This window comes from Aptenodytes patagonicus, chromosome 3, assembly GCF_965638725.1.
Source record: "Aptenodytes patagonicus chromosome 3, bAptPat1.pri.cur, whole genome shotgun sequence".
Taxonomy (NCBI): Eukaryota; Metazoa; Chordata; class Aves; order Sphenisciformes; family Spheniscidae; genus Aptenodytes; species Aptenodytes patagonicus.
Window position 1 is genome coordinate 84685571 of NC_134951.1, and position 20900 is coordinate 84706470.

Sequence of the window (20900 nt, forward strand, 5' to 3'; positions counted from 1 at the left end):
CAAAGGACTCATTTGGGACCTTAGGAACTCAAAGCATAAAATATCAAGTCACAGCTCTAGAGGTGACCACAACTCATTATGAACCAACAGAAGAGAGACTAATACACTGTCTGTAGGGGGCTACTGTGGGACTACAGCAATGTGTGTTTTTTTCTGAACATATGGTAAAAGTGTTTGTGTCTAACACCTTTTCATTTCCAACTGACAAATGATCCTTCTTCTTCCCCTTCCACTCGCTCAATGTACTACCAATGAAAAAAAAAAATCAAATTAGCATCTCTGTTGTAGGTAACTTCCCAGTTTTAGGGCAGAAACTGTCAATAACGTTTACTTTATAATAAACTGTATATAGAAACCATATCTTCTAATTGCTAGACCTATCATGTGGATTTAAAACTGTTATGTTTCTAATTGATGCAGGAGTTATAATTAAGAGAAAAAGTGGAGAAATTCCATGCCCATTGGCGGTTGAAGCATTTGCTGCTCACCTTAGCTATATCTGCAAATATGATGACAAATACAGCAAGTAAGTAAGAATATGTGCGTGTGTGTGTGTGTGTATTTCTTTCACTCCTTGTCTGTTGCTGCAATGTTTGAGTTCTCCATGTTGAGCTGCAGCTGAGGGCCCAATCCTACTTTCACGGAATTAATCTCTGGCAAAACTCCTGTTTCAGTCAAAGATCAGAAGCTGGCTCTGCACAAGGGCAAGAGCTGCACTGCTAGTGTTGGTTTGGCTCTATCTACCCATCCACCAGTCAAAAAAAATTTGAGACTTATGTCCTTAGCATCTTGTAAATGACTTTTAAGAAGTGTTGGGAAGATGAGCCAGCAGGATGATGTTCTTGGTGACATCAAATTGAAGGCTAAATAGAGAAGTCAACAAGGGTCTACCAGCCCCACAAGTCTCTCAAGCTAGCTCAGCTCTCCACCCCTATCAGCAGATGGTGTTTAGGTGATTATCTGTCCCGGTGATATTTGTGTCACCTGGAGCCAGAAGAAAAGGACGTTCAGTTGTGGATGTAAAGCTGATCTAGATGATCTGGGAGAGCAGAATGTAGATCTTTTGGCTCCTGAATTCCAGTTGGGGTCCTCAGTGTTAGCTCTTAATGTAGCAGGGAGAAACAGAAACAAGTAAGAATAGCGGTGGTGAAGCTTGGCTGTGGGAGTGGCAATGAGGTGCAGAAGATTTCAAGAACTAAAAATTGAGGAGAGAAAAAGCAGCAGGGATTTTCCAAGCCAGTTCTGGGCAAGGCAGCAAGAATTCAGTAGAAGAGATGAAAGAGGAAGCGGTGATTGCTGGAGACCGATGTTGGGATCTGATCTGAGGAAATCAATACGAAAAAGAGGTGAGGTAGTAGATTTAAATGGTTACTAAAAAAAATGAAAGTAGGAAAGTGGGAAATCTTATGACCTAAGAGCAAATATTCTGGCAGTCCTAGAATTAGTCAGAACCGAAATATAAGGATGTCAGTCCCTTCTAGTTCTGCCATAAGGTATGCTCCACATACCAGCACTGCACGCTCTGGCTCTACCCCCACATCCTCCCACCTGCTGTTGACAGCAGCAGAAATCATTCTTTGCTCGCAATAGAGATAAACAAGAGAAGAAGCATCAGCAATCTTCCCTAAACTGTAACGTAATGTGCCTGAGGCTTTTTTTTAGTTACAAATTGAAGGGATTCAGACCCACAGCTCCCATCACATGGACGTTTGTCACGGGTAAACTTGAGAAGTCTGTATCGGTACTCTTACTTAGATGGAGTGGTACAGAGGTGAGAGTGTTGCTGAGGTTTTGCTTCTGAGAGCAAGGAAGTCTGTTCTTTTAGACACTACTAGAAATTTCCAAAATTGTGCAACTTAACTGTAAATGACTTTCAAATACATTGTAGAAAATTCCTTAAGATGATACTTGCACTAGGTATTAAGCCCTGGGCCACCTTCCCCTTTGGGACTGCAGAATCTTTGTCTGGGGTTATTTTTTGCATCCCAGCTGCAAGCGTTTGGCTGAACAGTGCTTTTCCCTCCCCTTCTCTCTTGGCTTTTTAGGTATTTCATTTCTCACAAACCAAACAAGACCTGGCAACAAGTATTCTGGTTTGCCATCAGCATCGCTATAAACAATGCCTACATCCTCTACAAAATGTCAGAGGCCTACCATGTGACAAGGTATAGCCGCGCACAGTTTGGTGAAAGACTTGTAAAGGAGCTCCTGGGCTTGGAAGACACCTCACCCTCCCATTGATGCATTGTTCTTGGTGGCGTAGGCAGGGGGTGGAGCGTAAGCAGAAGAAGATACCACACGTGGAATGGCAAAGCAAGGAACTTGTGACACCACCAGTGCTGTCCTTATCCAAAAATGCCAAGTGATGCCAGTAGAGAGGTGGAAACTTTGTTCCTAGTAGCAGCTGGATGTAAACGTGTCCTGCAGAACATGCCACTGGAAAAGCTGACACAAAATTGCATATGTGAATGCCCTGTGGGAATCTGTCCACCAGAAACAGACTTAAATTAGTCATCATCTCAATACTGTTGTTGAACAGGGTCATGTTGTAAAGTTCCTCTTGGGCTAAGAGCTTGTCATAAGCTGACATAGCTCAGCAGTCCTAGGCGGGCATTACAGAAAACTCTATACCTTACTTGGAGTTATTCAATTCTGGGACAAGCAACGTAAGTCTGCACCATGGGCTGTGATTGAGAGTGCCTGCCATCCTGTAAGGCATCACTGCTGTCCTCCCAGTGTGCTAAACAAAGCAGTTCAGATACACGAACACTGAAGCAAGCGTACCGACAAACAAAACCTTCACAGGCAGGCAGCCAGGAACTGAGGACCAGTTAAGATTTTTGCTTTCTGTCTTTTTTTTCTTTCTTTGTTTTTTTATTAATGTAATGTAAGACAATTTGATCCCAGTTAGAACACAGCAAAATTAGGGGAAACCAAATACATTAGTGAATTTAAAATAGAAATACATTACATTGATTTTCTTTTTTAACCAGGATGAAACATTTTATACACAAACAAACAATGAGTAATACTGTAAGTATTAACAGTGAGTAAAACCAGTAAGTAATACTGCCTCGCATCTTAACTGCCACAGTCAGTGTACAGGTGAGAAATCAGAATATAACAATTATATTTTTTCTTTATTTCAACTGTATTTTAAACGTTGCTTAAAAATCTAATGTAATGGACTGTTAAGTTTTTAGGAACAACACTTTCTTTCTTTTCTTTTGTAACTGTCAAGACCTTTTTGGTCCATTTTAGAACTTAATTTGGCACACAGTTGGCAGGAAAAAAATAAGTCACTAATAGCAGTGTGTTTCCCATTATCACTGCGGGGTGTTCTGTAGGAATTCTTCTTGTTAGAATTCAGGGCTTGTCACAGTAGCTGTAATTAAGCAGATTACATGTTTAGCAAAATAACATAGCATTGTGTTTTACAAAAAGAACGAAGTCCAGTTGCAACCAGACCTTAAACCTCACTAAAACAGAGCAAGCCCAAAGAGTTCTCCTGTTCTGAGTAACACTGTAGAGGACAAGCATCGTCATGAGCTGGTGCCCATGGCTGAAACGCTACGTTTTGGTGCTGGGGGAATCTGAAGGCCGCTGAAGCTTTGGAAAATAATGCCGAGAGAGAGAGGTATGATTGAAACAAGGGAGAATTGATACTGAGGTGAAATACTACCCTGCCCTCTACACATTACTGATTTCAGTCCACAACTCGATCAGCAAAAAACTCTGTATTCTAAAGGTTAGCGGTGATGGACACAAACAGAATTGCATTAACTTACAGGGCAGAAACCGTGTTGCTTAGAGGACCAGGTGGTTTTAGGTCCCCAAGCCTGAAAGGTTTTACCAAAGAATGACTTGGGTTGATTCAAGAGGAAGGGAGTGATTGACTGATTTCTTTATCAGTGTAAACCTCACCAGGTTATATGTATCTATCTGGCAAGAGACAATAGAGGGTAACCAACATGAATTTGAGAACTCCCCAGATTTCATCACTATGTGATGTGCAAGTGCATAGCATGTAAATCATAACAGAGGAAGAATCCAGCAAGGGTTAGTAAATTACTGACTAGCCCAAAGAGCACCCTTGCACCGACATCTTGCTATTTCTACCAAAGTCTTATTTTTTTGGAGTAGACTTAGAGACAGATCTCACCTGGTTGCAGGGAGAGTAAGGGGATGGCCAACTCCATGGTGGTTCTGCTTGCAATACAGCCTGGAGACTGTCCTACACGTCCTGCTCTGCCTGCCAGCTGCATGATGTACAGCAGTGGGTTTCCTAAGCATCCCTTTTCACTTCTCAGTCCACAAGGTCTCCATCTGGGAAATGTGTGAGAAAGCACAAAATCTTGTGCATTGAGGCCTCCTAGTCTCAAAAGGAAGGAGAGGGTTTGTACCACTCTAGTCCTTGGCAATGCCAAGCTGCATAGGAGCCCAAGGATGAGTTCAAAACTTCTTGTCCCTGCAGAGAACTGAGACCACCCCTCTTCAGACTGAGTGTGTGCAGTAGCTCGTTCTTGGCAGTTTTTTAAGTATTCAAAGGGGGAGAGGAGCTAGCATGAAAAACAAATGTTAAGCAATATAAGCCCACGGTTTCCAGTTTTCTTAGGAAACTCCACAGAGGTACCTGGAGGCAAATAGTGTTCTTAGTGTTAGCTCTCTGCTTCAGACAATGCCAGTCCTGTAAATTTATTTCGTTGTCAAAATCGGGGCAGTAGGGAAAGGTCTGACTGGAACTTTGCTGATGGAGCAGTTTGAATAAACAGTAGCTGCTGGGAGTCCAGCTTCCTTGCATTTCCCTGCAATGCTGGAGGATTTGCAAGATGCACACGCCCCCAGCAGAGACGGCAAGGTTTGCAGGACCTCCGAGGAGCCACGTGGCAGTTCTGAGGAGGCAGCACAGCACTCCCCAGGTATGTCGTAGCCCCCTGAGATAGATCTGGAGCCCTTGGCCAATTGTTACGTTACTCTGTATGCTTAAAGGCTTGGATCTAGGCCATCTCATACAGTAAAATGCCTTTTCTTTTTCAGGTAACAGTAGGTCCAAGGCCTTGGAATGTTTCATTTTCCACTAATGTGGGCTGTTAATTATGTGGATTACTTGAGCTAAAATCATGAGGTCCTAGCTTTTTGCCTCAGGGACTGGGTCCTGAGTAGTTTTCCCTAGAATTGGTGTTGACGGGGGATTACACAGTGGCTGACTATTACAGGGAAGATGCTTTAGTCTCCTTTGTAAAGGAGAAAAATGGAGACAAAATTATAGCTTTGCAATGAATTTCATTTTTCTTAGCCTTAACCATCCCTCATCATTTTGAACTGGTGCCCTAAACATGCACAAACATTCCATAAATAAGCAAAAATATTTATATATATTTATATGTAGAAAATGCCTGAATTTTGGCTCTTGAAGCCACAAGCAAAAGCCACCAAAGCATAGTCTATATCCACAGATGACTATTCCACCTCATCTTCTCCATTTATTGACTGGGAGTGGATAGGTTTGGGGAAAGTTAAGATTTCTCCTTGTTGAAAAAGCATCTTGCACTTTCTCTACGTTACTACAAACGAGGCAAAGTAATTAAGGAAGAAGCTGAATCATTTTTAAAAGTTTGTTAACTGCAGCTCAGCTTCTGTAGCATTTCCTTTACTGCAAACTGGCTTACTCAGATTTGGTTCCCCACCTGCTTGTAACATTAAAGCTTCTCCCTAGTTAAAGGAACAAAAAGGGGTTAGTCTCGAAGTAGTGCAAGGCTGCTAGTTATAGTGTGTGCGTGTGTGTTAATTGTGCAATGGCTTGTGAAATGACAGCAAGTTTGGGTTGGGGGGCGGGAGGGGGCGGGGTCGTAGCCTTGAGACAATCTGGGTAAGAGGTCTTAAAGCTCAGCAGTAGTTAAAATGCGGTGGAAATGCCAACCAGATCTCTACATTTTTTCCAGGAAAAGTAGACAAGGGAGCAGGTAGGCTCATTTCTTTCCTGCTGAATTGAATTTTCATTCACACATACTTCTGAAAATGACTTATTTATGGTATGCAAACTTTTGTTTCAAAGAACTGAGACCATCAGCAAGACATACTGACCACCTTCTGTGCACGCTGCTTCTTTCAAGAAATGTCGGTCCTGCCACGATCCATTCTTGGAAAACATTTCTTTTCCCAGCGTGTAATAAAACACTCACTAGAGCTTAGAAGCCACTGTGAAATGGTTTCCACTGCTGTTGTCTCAATTGAAAAATATTTCAAGGGCTTGCAGAAACTCTGCTACTTTTTACTTCGGCCCATTTGTGCACTTGACACTAGGGCACAATTTAAAGAAATCTCATCTCTGTGTTCCATTCCTATTCTCTAGCCCCAGCCCTTCTGCATTTACAAGGTAGTCCAAGAATCCCCATTTATAGATGTTTCAGTGTCCCTAATGGGAACAACTAAGTTTTCTTCAGACACTTCCTAGAGAAAAATGAATTTAGCTGTTTCCAGACTGACATTAAGGACAGCAACTCAAAACAGCATTCCCATTCTTTAGCTTCAGCTATATTTATGTGGCTTTTTTTTTTTTTGGCTGAAGAGTTTTTTAACTTCCAACATTTATTTAGTAGTCCATCTTGAGCTCGTGAGTAGTGAAAGAAGCCGACAGTATCTCAGTCTTACATATCTTAGTCCCCCTAGTCCTGGAGCTGATTTAGTGATGAGTGGGGAATTACGCTGCACTGATAATTCTGCACATCTGTGCCGCTTTCCTTGCAACAATTGCAAAGTGCTTTAACAACCTCAGCACTCACGAGGCATCATTAGCTCCTCAGATAGGAGCTTCCCCTTCCCTAATCAGACACCGAGGCACAGCACAGGTAAGGGGGTGATGAAACTGTGAAGTAGAGTTTGCACTCCTGCTGATTAAGTCCAAGTTCTGCATTTTCAGTGACTTCGTTCTTGTTCAAATGCACTTTTCCAAACTAGAAATGAAAGCATGCCAAACATCATCCCACCCTGAAGTAAGGGCTGTGGGACTTTGTCAGCACAGATTCCTTACTCCATATAGGCCGGTATGAGTCAAAACCAAGTTGCGCTGCAGGTAAGAGAAAACTGGATAAAACGTAGCAGCCCAACCTGCCTAGAGGAGCTTAGAGGAGATAAATGGAGAATCTGAAGCTCTGCTATAGTCCAGTAAGCAATGTGAAATTCAGACAAATAATTACTAAGACTGACTTGAGAAAAGTCACTGAGATTAGATGGAATATGAAGTCTTCCATCCATCTCTGTTGGGAAGTTTGCCATGGCACTTGTTGCTAGGACTGAGGTAAGATTAGTTGTTTGTAAAACGAGAGGTCATCTCAATCTAGTTGAGAAAAACATTCAAGTGTCAAAGGACTGTTAGCAACGTTTCACAAAGGCAAGGAACTCTAAGCTCAAAACATGGATACATTCGGCCTGTCATTAACTAGGGTATTTTGCTCAGGCAGATCACGTCATCATCTGCTCAAATGCAAGCCTACCACCAGTGCTACTTGATATACCTTCTTGTAACAGTACTTCCCAAACCTACCTTTGTTTCCAGAAGCATTATTAACTGGAACTGGAAAAGCACCCGTATCATCATCTCACTGGGGGGGAGCAGTTGAGCATATCTGTGCTTTGTACAAAAAGGGTCTCTTCCCCTTCTTTTGAGAGATGGCTCTGTGTCTTCAGAAATCTAGCCCTGGAGAAATTTCCTGCCCTATGCTTTCCTTCGCTTCCCTCATTCCATGGATTTAGAGCACATCCAAATCATCCTGCAGGTTCTTGGTCAGTCTGGAAGAGGTGACAACACAGAGTTGGCCTTTCAGTTTACTTTTATAGTATTACTTCGCTGATCCTTTCTGCTATTTTGCAAATCTCAGATGAAACAGGGTATTGTTTCTGAAGCCTATACTAATTGCAATCACTGTGAAGGTGTTGCCTGCTTTGCCCCATTAGTGCTGCCCCGTCAGGTTCGTATGGACCCAAAACAGGTATCAGCATTACCACACCCACTGCTCCCATTGGAACGGCTGTAATATTCCTCAGCTCTGGATTGCTGTCAAAGAGGGGCCTTTGACACAGTCTAGGGGTTTTTTGTGGTTTTTTGTAAACCCGTTAACTCGTGATGGCTCTGGTGAACAGCTGTTAGGTATCACAAAAAGGCCTTAAGTGGTAAATTCCTTTTGTATCACTCTTCTGAAGTAATAATTGCTTGTATTAGACGTCAAGGTGGTCCACACGATGTGTAGTGCAAAAATCTTATCCACGAAAACATCACTCTGCAAAAGCGCTCATTTGATGTAACGACAACAACCCTTGAATGCATGGGGGACCTTGATGAAGAACCTAGTGGGAAAGGACCGTAGTGCCGTCCTACAGGGTCACGATGTGCAGGACCTGATCGGATAAACAAAGAGGGGAGGGATGAGTGCAATTTGGGATCGAAGCTCCTTGGACAAACAGACTTCATAGTTAAGCTAGTCTCATACCTGATCGTGACAGGGACTCTGGAGGGAGCCAAATTAAGTTTTACTATGGAAGGGAAGATTCCAGGCTCCTACAGTTTGCTCCCAGCCCTGGCCGCTCTGCTTCTAAAATGAAGAAGCTGGCACATGCTTTCACTCTTCAAGTATTTACAGCATGCTCTAGGTTTCTAACAGAGCATTTTGTTCTGTTTTCACTAGTTATCAAAATTCTTCAAACCGAAAAGCAAAGCCCAGTACACTAGGTTCATCTGTCCAGAACGCCAACCCACTTGGTGTCAAAGTAACATTGTGGTCTTGTTCTCCAATTAATCTGTGTCAAGGTGTATGCAAAACATGACTGCTGAACAATTCGCTCCTCTCTATGAAACGGAGTTACTCATTTGATGGAAAACAAATTGCAGATCTCTTGGACTTACTGTTGCAACCTGGATTTTTCCTTCTAGTTATAAGCCAAATCTTTGCCTGGCATTTCAGTACTGAAATTAAAAATAACTTGACTCCATGGTCTGGGGTGAGATTAAAGATAGCAAAACTCAGATTTATGCCAGAGATTAATCTGATCCCGTATAGATGAGGCTGATACAAGGAGGAGTTTAAGGGGAACAGCAGGCTTGAGGAGGCAGAGGAAGGTTCAGAGGTTGGGCACGCAGAGGGAGAGGAGCCAGGTGATCCCTTCTAACTCTCATCTTTCCAGCATGTGTACCCCCCTCCCCTGCTGCCTTTGAATTAAAAGAGAAAAGGCTGATGTTTAACACAACCAGTCTGCACAGCTGCTTTAGCAACATAAGCCCTGCTTTAGCTACATCGCTGGCCTCACTCCATGCCTTTCCTTACACTATACATGTTCAGTAGTCATCGACCTTGGAGTCAAAGCACTGCTGCATGTCAACACAGCATGGGAGCGACAGTCTGAGGAAGCGCCACTGTAGAAACAGGAACAATGGGGATTCTGGAAAAGGAATCTCCCCCTCTACGTTTCATTTTCATTTATTTTCAATATGTGCAACTTACATTCCATCAAATGCCGTGACAGTACCAAACGCAAAGACGGGCCTTAGCTGGCCAAGTGCTTTCACGACGACTCCATCAGGCTGCACTCACAATATCAGCGACTGCAGTTCTGTTGCAAAGTTCCATATTCTTTGTAATTCTAAAGATTTCTGTTGAAAATGTAAATTCCAGAGGTAAAGCATACACTGCAATTGCTTTTTTTTCTTTTTCTTTTTCTTTTTTTTTTTTTTAAAACTTCTCAGAGCAATTTTGTAACAGCCAAGTCTTTCAGGAAATGCAGGTGTGTGACCTCTTCCCGGTAAGAGATACACAACTGTGTTTCTGCATGGGACAGGGAACTACTTTTGTGACACCAGTTTTGTTCTACACAAAGGCACGCTTGCAATAAATTTTTACAAGTTTTGTACACCATGAGCTAAATTCTGAGTTCCAAAAAATGTGAAGTGTGGCAACAATAACAAAATGGATTTATAGTATCACTCTGATATCTTGTCATGTGATTTTATTTCTTCAACAAAGTTTGTTTACAATCAACAACTTTGAAATACAGTCAGATATATTATTGGGTGCTTTTCTGTCTCATTTTTTTCTGGAATAGGTGGGTAAGATGTTTGGTAATCCTCTGGGTGTGTAGGTGACAGGACATGGAGAAAAAACCGCTAGATAAATTACACGTTCTCACTCTAAGACCATTAGAGGCAAAAGCCTGACATCTTTATCCAGCCACTTAGTACAAAGGCATTTTGTTTAGAAACAACTGAGTTTAAAAAGGCCTTTCAATGCAGTCTGCACATGGGCATAGGAAAGGGGACTGCTGCCCCCCTGTCGTGGTTTAACCCCAGCCAGCAACTAAGCACCACACAGCCGCTCGCTCACTCCCCCCTCAGTGGGATGGGGGAGAGAATCGGAAGGGTGAAACTGAGAGAACTTGTGGGTTAAGGACAGTTTAATAGGTAAAGCAAAAGCTGCACGCGCAAGCAAAGCAAAACAAGGAATTCATTCCCTACTTCCCACCGGCAGGCAGGTATTCAGCCATCTCCAGGAAAGCAGGGCTCCATCACGCATGACGGTTACGTGGGAAGACAAACGCCATCACAACAAATGTCCCCCCCTTCCTTCCTTCTTTCCCCAGCTCTAGATGCTGAGCATGACGTCATATGGTGTGGGATATCCCTTTGGTCAGCTGGGGTCAGCTGTCCTGGCTGTGCCCCCTCCCAACTTCTTGTGCACCTCCAGCCTACTTGCTGGTGGGGTGGGGTGAGGAGCAGAAAAGGCCTTGACTGTGTGTAAGCACTGCTCAGCAGTAACAAAAACATCCCTGTGTTACCAGCACTGTTTCCAGCACAAATCCAAAACACAGCCCCATACCAGCTACTGTGAAGAACATTAACTCTATCCCAGCCAAAACCAGCACACCCCCCATGCCCTCCCGACACTCACAAGCGATGCTTCCCAGCCAACCCCGGGCAGGGAGGGGTGGACACAAGGACGCAGGTGGCTGTCCCAGCTCTCAGATGTTTCTGCTGAACGGTACCAGCCCTTTGTTGTTACCACTCCTGGCAAGGTTTGTCCGTACCACCAGTGGTACCCACTGAAACCATGACCTGCACGCCAAATATGTGGCATTTGCAGGCAAAACCAGACATGCATCATCTGCAGATAACCTCTGTTTCACAGCTCCAAGTCGACAAGTTACTACAACCCGGTTTAAACCTTAATCCACAAAGGGAGCACAAACCTTGCAGGAGAACACATACAGTGGGTCTTTGCCAACAACCACAATAAAGATTTCCCCCGGGCCTTGGACCTGTGTTCCACATTCCCCCGTGGCCGCAGAGCCGAACACCGGGGACCAGGCTGCAGAGCATTCTCCAGGTGTGTGCTAGTGTGGCTCAACACTGACCTCTTGCTGTGACGTGCCAGGTGTCTGCCATGTCTTCACTTGCTCAGGATGCTGCTTAGGGTATTTCTTCATAGTAACTTCTGTTTTCCGCAGGAAGAAATTTAGTTTGCATCTAAGTTGTCCGAAGAAAAATCCGGATTTTCAGGGAATGCTTTATTAAACATTAGCAGAAGCGAACAGCAGCGAGCCCCTTGACCTCAGCTATTTAATATTTCTATGGACCCAGTCTCTAGTAGGTGACTTTTTCTTAAGTTGCTCAGGTAGCATCAAAAAAGGGGAGGGGAAGAGATTCAGGCATGTTCAACACCTCTGAGCTCTCAGAAATCTTTTCAACGTACAGGTAGCTGGAATTGACAACCCTTAATGTGCTGGTCTGAAAGACATTTCAGCATGATCTAAAAGACAGCCTGGACCCTTCACACAATCAGCTCCTCCAAGAAACAGGTTCTCTTTCTCCTATGCCTTGTATTTTTTGCACCATGACGGTCACTGCTGAGTAGCTGGGGAGGAACCCACAGGTTTCTACTTTGAGACATCACATCCAAGATCAAGAAGCGATCAAACCACAGCCTGCAGCACACAGTGGAAGCTGGCCCATCCCAAACGAGTGCCGAGGCTGGAAACATGTAGGTGCATCACTGGGGTGAAGGATTGGCACGAACACACCCTGGCTGGTGGCAGGGCTCCCCAAGATGCGACCAGCCATGCACAGCACCTGCACCCACAGGTGACTCCGTACACCACTCCAAAGGCACGCAGAGGCAGGAGGGACCTAAGCAGTTGATTACAAGCCCCTGCAGTGGGACCAGCCACACACCAGTCAAGATGTTCAGCTGTGTCATAAACCAAATGAGAATTTCTCAGAGTTCACTGTCATGGTTGGAGAGCCACCCCCAAGCAGCACATCGCTTTGCTCCCTGGATGCGCCGTGACCAGAGCTAATGCTGTGTGTAATCAGGCTACATGATCAGAGTTGGGAGAAGCAATGTGAATCATCTTTAACACACTAATTGAATAAAACAAGGAATTTAATTTGCGAAATTATGAAATCCAGGATCTGATTAACAATCACACACACATCACCTCAGTGCTGTCATTTAAAACAATGCCATCCATTCAGATCAGGGTAGGGCCTGCAGTAACTCAATCTCCCATGAAATTATTCTCAGGAGAATTTGCAATTAATAATTCCAGCAATGTAGTCTTTCTTAATTAAGCCAAACTTAACGTTCCATTTTGCAGTGTTTTCTAACATCCTGTTCCACTTGCCCCTTCATCCCCAGAGAGGAGCAGGGAGAAAGTGCCAAGTCACAGGCGCTGCAGAGAAGGATACCCCCAGCCATCACTACGTCAAAGCACAGGCACTCTTAAAGCACCTTCAGCCAAGACTTGAAAAAGCACTTTACACGCAGTAATGAACTGCATCTCATCAGACCCCTGCAAAGCAAAGCCATCTCAGCTCTCTTCAGAGACCGTCTCCGCATTCCAGTTTCCTTAGATTACAGCACAGGTCAGATGCACAGCCAGCAGAGTTTCATCTTTGGGAATGAGAGTTTAAGAAAACAAAAGGCAAAAGGTGATGAGAATTGAGGAGCCAGAGACCTCTTTCCTTCTTCTGCTCTTCCTGCTTCCCCAGGTGAGGGCTTGGACGGGGTTCCCCAGGAACGCCCGCACTGACATTACCAGAGATACGGCACAGGATTCAGGTATTTTACCAGCTTTAGCCTTTCTTTGCAGAACTTGTTTCCTGTTAAAGGTTTTGCCTGGGAACCCGAAATCCTTCCTTCATCCAAGAAGCAAGACCGCTAGCAAAGCAAGTGCTCAGGCTCATGGGGAGTTGGTGCTCCACAAACCTGGATGAGAATAACCTCCCCTGAGCAGGCAGGCTCACCCACCGCAGCACAGCCCTCGCCCCGCGCTGACCCAGAGGCAGCTGGTACCAACAGCAACGTGAACACGCCAAGGTGCAACAAGCCAAAATGTGCTCCTTTTCATACTTCCGTGAGCCAGGGCTGGATTTTAACCTTAATAGAAGGGTTAGGTGTTCCTTCTGCCAGATTTAGACTCCCCAAGAACAATAAGGCAGGATTTAAAATAGCAGCATTGTCTTGTACCCTTTGGGGAAACAGCAAAAGCAAACCACTTTCATCTGGTTTGGACAGACACAAAATTTAAAAAAAAAAAAATCTTGTCAAGCTTCCAGCAGCCAGGTACAATGATGCCAAAAAATAATCTACAAAAATGGACAGTTGTGAGGGAAAGGGGAGGAGGAGAGAGACATTTCTTTAATTTGCTGTGAATAGGATTAGCATCTGCAGCCAGGCACGCCAGAATAAATTGCACATCACTCTCAGGAATTGGAAACGTTCATTGCCTACGGTCTGTCTGTATCCCAAAGCCTTTTAACACCTAAACTGTTGGAGATAAAGACAAATACATGAATTAATGTACATATATATCTCTTGAACATTTGGACTGAAAAAAGCTGGTCTCCAAACATAAGCAACTCTATCTCCACCCAGCCGCAGGAGAAAGTCTCCATCCAACACTCACAACAATAAATGTAATTCTGTACCTGTCAGCTTTCCTCCGGTTTGTACACGCTGTTTCTCTTCTCATTGTCTCTCTGATTCACCTTTTTTCAGTCCCCTCCATTACTGTGCCCAACAACCCACTACCACCTGGTACAAGCTACTTCTGAGATGGGATGGAAGAGGCATCCCGACAACTAGCTTAGCATAACACTTTTGTGTTCAAATAATGACCTTTTTTTATTCCTGTCCCATGATTAATACAGAGCAGATAGAGCACTGCTCTGTTCAGAAAAGCAATTTCAAAAGCGCCACTGCAGAGTTCCACAGTTTCTGTCTTTTCAGACACCAGATAATGTCAAGTATTTACTCAACTGAAGACAGATGAGACTCAGCCAGACTGAGCCGTCAGTGCTATTAAATACTGTAAGTCACGTTTAACAAACTTACTAAAATATGAGAGATACTAGCACTTTTAATCAAGAAAATTCGTTACTGCAGCCAGGAGCTTGGTGCGTGTGACCCTGGACTAGAGAAGCTCTGACGTATCTGAAAGGTACTGCAGTTGGACCCAGACCAGCTGCTAAACATCTGTATTCCTTACAGGGGTCTTGGCCAATGCAATAAACGGACATTAGATAGTTTAAACAAATCACCCGTATTCAGCAGCATCCTCTCTCTTACCTGGGGTGACAGCAGCCAATTTCAAGGCATTGTGCACTACAGTGATTTTGGAAACTGCTTTTACATTGCATAAAATATGCCTGCCTTCCCCCTGGCCCGGGGCAAGTATGCACACACCAAGTAGACACCCGAGTGGACTCGGTGAGTGCCAGCAACAGCTTTCTATTGCTCATACAATAAGCAAAAGAGGTTCCCTGAACTTTTGTTCCCACGGGCTACCATGAACGACCTGCTTCTCGAGATTTGTCCAATAACATCCCACCAAATTTCAATGGAAGCGCCTATAGAGGCAGGGTGGTTCAGCAGACCAGTTGTAAACCGCGTATCACGAACAGCTTGCAAGGCACTGGGGTGAACATTTCTCTGATCACTTCCCAGCAGAGCAGCCCGCAGGAGTGACGACCAGGCAGCCTCTGAGCAAAGGAGACCAGGTGCCTGGCAAAACTGGGCTGCAAGGGAGCTTCCCTGCTACAGCCCGAACTTCAGCGGTGCTGGAAATCCTGTCCTGCAGCTACGTAGGTGGGGACCCAACCTCATGCCTGTGCATAAGGTTTAACTACCAGATATGCCCGACCAGCCAGACCCTCCTCTTCTCTCCATGTGCTCGCCCTACCTGTTGTCTCCTTGGTTTTACAGCTGCTGGTCCTGACCAACTCTGCTTTCGTGCTGCAGATAACCAAATCGCTTTGACGCTACCCAAAAAGGAGCAAAACTAGAACAGAAAGAGAGAAAGAAAGGATTTCCTCTTACTGTTTCTTTTCGAACAACGAGGAGCTATTTATAACATCATTAGGTTCATTGTTGTGAGGCAGCAGTGCCCTTTCCCAGCTGACAGAGCCTCTCTAGCAATGGCAGCCTCGCAGTAGCCTGCAGGATTTTATCGCCTGAGGTAGCTTAACCCAGTTTCTCACGCGGTTAATGAAAATCAGCAGTGGATGAGATTTGCTGTTGCTGCTGTTCTTCAGGACCCTACACAAAGGCTGAAGCACCCAGGAACGCATGAACAGCTCTATCTCCTTAAGACAGATTTACTTAAAAACGGGTGGTTGCAAAGTCATCTTTCCTCATTGAAAACAAAGAATAACATCTTATCTGGAATCTGGGGGATTTACAATCTAGTCCAAAAGTTGCCCTTCCCTCCTGTCAGCCCCTCAGGGCTGTGTGGTTGAGGCACTCAGCGGAGGGCACGCCACTCCCTAGGCAGGTGACCTAAATCCTGCTTTGCCCATCGATGCTGCAGGGCACTGAAGGGGTTTGTGTGCTGCCTTTCCTCCCCTCCCCACCGGTTAGACGCTCTGGGATGCTTTCACCCCCGGCAGGCACCACGGGACAACCCAGGGGCATCCTTTCAGTTTGGAGCAACGCAACTGCTCCACAGTCCCCGGGGCTGAGGAGGAGTGACCCCCCCAAGAGGGACAAGCCTTCAGAGGCATCAGTAATGGGGCCAGTGTCACACACACCAGGCCTTTATCCACACGGGTGCACGTCAGCACAGCATGGCTGACGGGCCCAACTCTGCCCTTCCCGGCTCCCCCAGCAGCGCTCTGCAAGTGCTTGCTTCTGTGCGTGTTCAGCAAGAGCATCGCTGGCCAAACAGCACACGAGCGTCCCAAACAAGTAGCAAGAACAGCAGCAGATTTGTAGGTGTTGTAGGGGAGAAGATGGAGCCAGAGTGTTTTAGGAAAGGGCGATAAAGGGTCACTATCGTGGGACGTTTTGGACCTTTGGCACCTTCACACAGGACTTGAGTTTCACGGGATGCTCCCTGGATGGATCCGAGCCTCCCAAATCGAGCTCTGGCCAAAGAGCTTCACTGTAACTTTGCAGCAGCGGTTGGAAAAAGACGCCCGACTTGTCTTTGGCGCGGCTGCCAAAAGTTAACTAAAACAACAAAAACAAACTAAAGAGAGGGCTGTGCATATGACAGCGTTCATCAGTTGAATCAGGTAGAGCTTGTGCTTATTACATGCGTCAGACCAAACTCCCCGCAGCGAGCTTTCTTTACCTTTCCACCTCCTTAGGGCTAATTTAAGAGCTGTTCTTTGCAGCCCATAATAATCGCGAGAAAAAAAAAAAAATCAAATTCTGTTCTGCCAAAAGAAGGAAACTGGAACAAGGGAACCGGCAGGAAACTTGTCTTGCTGCCATCTCTGGCTTTCCTGAGGAAACTTGTGCTCCAGGGCACCCAGTCAAAGAAAACAGAGCTGCCAGCAGGATGCACGGCTCGAGCCCTCCCCGCGAGGGAAGCCGGGCAAGCAGGGGCTGGTCTGCTGGGAAAGAGAAGGCTGCTTCCCGCAGATAAAAAAAAAAGCAGTGGGCTGGTATGTATAGGTGAACACAGAAATAACTGTACCATACAGAGAACCAGACAGAGAAGCATTTTCTCTGTGGATACCTTACGCTCAGACAGCCTCTTTTGCATGTACAATCCCCCCAATTCTTCCCTGCGGGGGGGCAAGAGTGGTAACCTCCCCTGCCCTGAAAGGCAGCCCCTGACGAAACAGAAAGCATCAGCTCACTAACAGAGCTCTTCACGCATTACAACCCCAGCTCAACAAAACGCTTAACACACATTTGTGGCTACCCTTGCTCCAGCCTTTGCAGACGCATGGAGCGAGGCCAACGTGAGTGCCACCTCCAATGCAAAAATTCAGGCAAAGCCAGAACGGAGCGAGCAGGCTAAAAGGTCATGTTCAACTCAGGTGGATTTGGGCCCATCCTTTGTGTCCCCCGTGAAATGACCTTTTAATTGGCCAGGTCTAAATAAGATACTCCTTTTCCTCTCAGTGTTAAAGTGAATGCTTTTTCTTTTTTTTTTTTTTTAATCTTTCCAGAAAGTCACTCAATGGTCCTTGCTTCAAGGGCATTGCTCACTCCTGCCAGGCTCAGTTCTGCTCCACACAGGCTGGGCATATTTTCAGCTTCATTGCCAGAAATGGTTTTCATCCATATGAAATGTATCGCAAAAGTATAGTACTGGCACTAACAAAAACGGAGGAGCTGGTTCCCACCAATCCCACAGTGCAGGAGTTCCCAGCTTGCAAGAGCCACTTCCCCTTTTTGTCATCGTTTCTCTAGCAACGGAGCCCAGGGCGCCCCATCTTGAACCAGGACCCCCTTCGTGCCAGGTGAGGATATTCAGAAGCTCATACGAGCCTTTCTCCAAGCACTGCTAATAAAGGTCTAAATTCAGACGCAGCACAAAGATGATCACTTTCAGGCTAATGGAAAATTCCACGGCATGTTTTCAGAAGTCCATAAAAACTTGTTTTCTTCAGAAGTCTGTGGGCTCTCAAAGACTGTCCTTAGGGACTGTACCACAAAGAGACACCAGAATGTCAAAGATGCCACCTTCCACCTAAGAGGCTATTGAGAATGCTGATTCTTACAGGTTTATATCTGTAGCAGTTTTGGATGGGAAGGAAATTCTTAAAATGGCATGTGGAATTTGATCCCTGAAGGCGCTAGATTTCTGCTATTCACAATAAAATACAAAATTTATTTCCTGAGCTTTTTTAGGCTCATTTTTTCATGTTTCATCTTTCTAGGTGAAAGTATGAAATTTAAAAGCTTTCTGCAGCCGTTTGCCAATATAATATCATAATCAACCGAAACCTTTTCACATTTTATGCAAGAGGTTAAGGAGACCTAAGCTGTAGCAAAGAAAGGCGATTTGAAACAAGAGCTGGAGGTGGGATTCTCCACAAAGCATATTTAATATCAGCTGCTTGGTAATTACTTCTGGGTGTGCTCAGCTGGCCCTGCCGCCTCACACGTTCCTGGCGGTGCACCGTTGCTTACCTTGCCTGCTGTTCTCCAAGATGCTCTGTGCATCCGCGTGTTTATCCAGCCTCGGGTATGAGCTACCCAGAGCACTTCAGCTGGAAACTGTTCGCCAACACGGACCAAAGGACATGTTAACCCAGTACCCCGACTGACAACAGCAAATGCCTAAGGAAAGACCAAAGGAATGAGATTAACGCTGAGTAATATTTCCTCCCCCTGCCCTCCAAGCTCCCATCAGTTTTTTGACTTAGGGATTTCCTGGTGCATGTTTTACATGTTTGCATGTTTTACAGTGCTTTTTTTCACTGAAGGGGCTTTCACATCCATGGAGTAATTTTCAACAGCTTGAAGTACTTTTGTCTTAAACTTGGCACCTGAAAAGATCCAGTTTTGCCTTCTCATTCACTGCTTGTAAAGAACAACTGAGAGTTAGATCCCTATCTGTATTCTCCTTATTGTTCATGATCTAACCTCTTCTTCAGCCTTTCCAGCTCAAATCAGATGGAGCAGGACAATTCCCGCTCCTTGCTGATAAAGGACTTCAAATTAACAGGGAAAGAAAGTGGCCTATGGCATCCGCTCAGTGCCACTCAGCTTGTAGTTGAGCTATGCCTGCCTCCCTTATTCCATTTTCCCCATGCTTCTTCAGGTTGACCAGCACGCTGTGTGAACACTTCGATCTATTCCTGCACATAATCCTGTTCTGAAAAATGGGAACCACAATAGGTCAGAGGTCCCAGGTGGACAGCCAATTTTTGGTATGTTCCCTGAGCAAACTGACAGACCCTCAAGAGTATCAGTTCAGATCAGCAGCCTGCAAGCACTGCTCATGGACATCTGGCAGTGTTTTGTTTATTGTTTTCATCACACCCCCCCCCAACAACCCACTATCTTATCACCTACAGGCCCAACGTTGATTTACCTTGCTATGCTGCATTTGCTGGAAGCCAAGGAAGATGTACCACCCCTCAGGACCATTGACTCGGAGCCTCTCAGAGCACTGTCTAGAAGCTGGCTGTCTTCACGACAAAGCCCAGAGTACAGCATGAGTGGTAAGCATCAGTGGAAATCTTACATAAGTAACAGCTGGAAGTGCCTCATCCTGTTTTTACTGGAGTCGAGAGGAGGACCTTCGTTCCTCACCACCCCTCCGTCTGCCTTGAGGACAGCTCAGGGAACGGCTGTAGCAACTGATGGTCTGAAAAACCTGCTTCTCAGCTAGTTTAAGACGCTGGGTCTGTAAGGGGAAAAGTTAAGAGATGACAGAATCAGACTCCAAAAGCTCTGATACAAAGACGACTATTTTGAGGAATGAAACTTAATTAGCAGATAAAATGGCTGGGAGTTGAAGCTAGGCATTCAGCCTGGAACCAATTACTCATTAAAACAAACTTATATTGGAATAGCTGACAAGAAGAGAATTAGACCAGCTGAAGAATAAGATTTCCTAATTCTCTCATTCATCAGTTTCCCATGATGTTTAACTGTCTAAGTTTTATTTTTAAAAACCGATTGTCCTGAACACTTCTGAAAATTGTATCCAGTCTTTTACATCCGAGCTGAATGCTCTTGTTGGAGGTCACATCCAAACAGAAGCTGAGGACTTGGCACAGATATCACTGTCGAAGATGTTACAGCTTATGCTGTAGAGCACAGGACAGCTAGATCTCATTTTACATTAAACTATGAATTTACTGACTTTGAAATGCATTCTAAGCTGCAGCTCTGCAGCTGCTTCTCCACACCCTCTCATTTTGCACCTCTTCCTCTTCCACTTCAATTTTTTTCCCCATCTTTTCTACCTAGACACCAAGACACCAGTAAGTGTTTCGTCTTCTTTTGTAGCTCCTACTATGACAGAAGCCCTGACGCTCACCGGTGACCTAAAGATGCCACCCCCTTTCAAACAACTCATTCAACAGGAAAAGTAAAAGCAACGTCTTCGTGCAATTCTGAAGCCAGCTGCCAGAGCGCCTAACACCGGTATGGTTTGCACCACACAAAACACAAACTGCATGCGAGATGGAGCATTTTCTTTCTCAAGATTGTCTAAACCAAAGTGTTACGTCCCTTCCAAGTAGGAAAGTCCCTACCAAACATCAGCTTGATGTTGAAACCGAGACCTTGATGCAACTTAAAACCATTCTTTCTCTTTCTCTCTCTCCCTCTCTCTCCCCCTCCTCTCTTGCCACTACGGGCGCTGCTGGCTTAAGACTCAGATATCAGCAATAAGACTGTTTCGGTATAGATAATAATAATAATAATTATTAAAGACATCTCAACTGAAAAGCAAAACAGAACATCCCTCAGCTCAGGCTCTCTCATGAAAACAAGAGGTTTGATTTTACGTTTTAGTTAAGCCAAGCTCGGATGGCTTTCAGCTACTGAAAGTAACAACACTCTTTCCATGGTGGGTTTTTTTTGCCAACCTTCCTTACACCCCACGCTGGCTCACCACGAGGCATTCCTTGCTCCTTTTAACTGCTGCTAGTTCACTGATCA

General features: G+C 45.0%; 1 protein-coding gene across 1 annotated transcript in view; it reads left to right on the forward strand.

The window, feature by feature from the left end:
- Window positions 1-5848, forward strand: part of PGBD5 (piggyBac transposable element derived 5) — a 69079-nt gene extending 63231 nt beyond the window's left edge. Inside the window, exons 6-7 of the mRNA XM_076334086.1 lie at window positions 421-526; window positions 2046-5848. Coding sequence (XP_076190201.1) covers window positions 421-526; window positions 2046-2241 — 302 coding nt within the window. The 3' untranslated portion in view covers window positions 2242-5848. The remainder of the gene's footprint in view (window positions 1-420; window positions 527-2045) is intronic.
- The last annotated feature ends 15052 nt before the right edge of the window (window positions 5849-20900 follow it).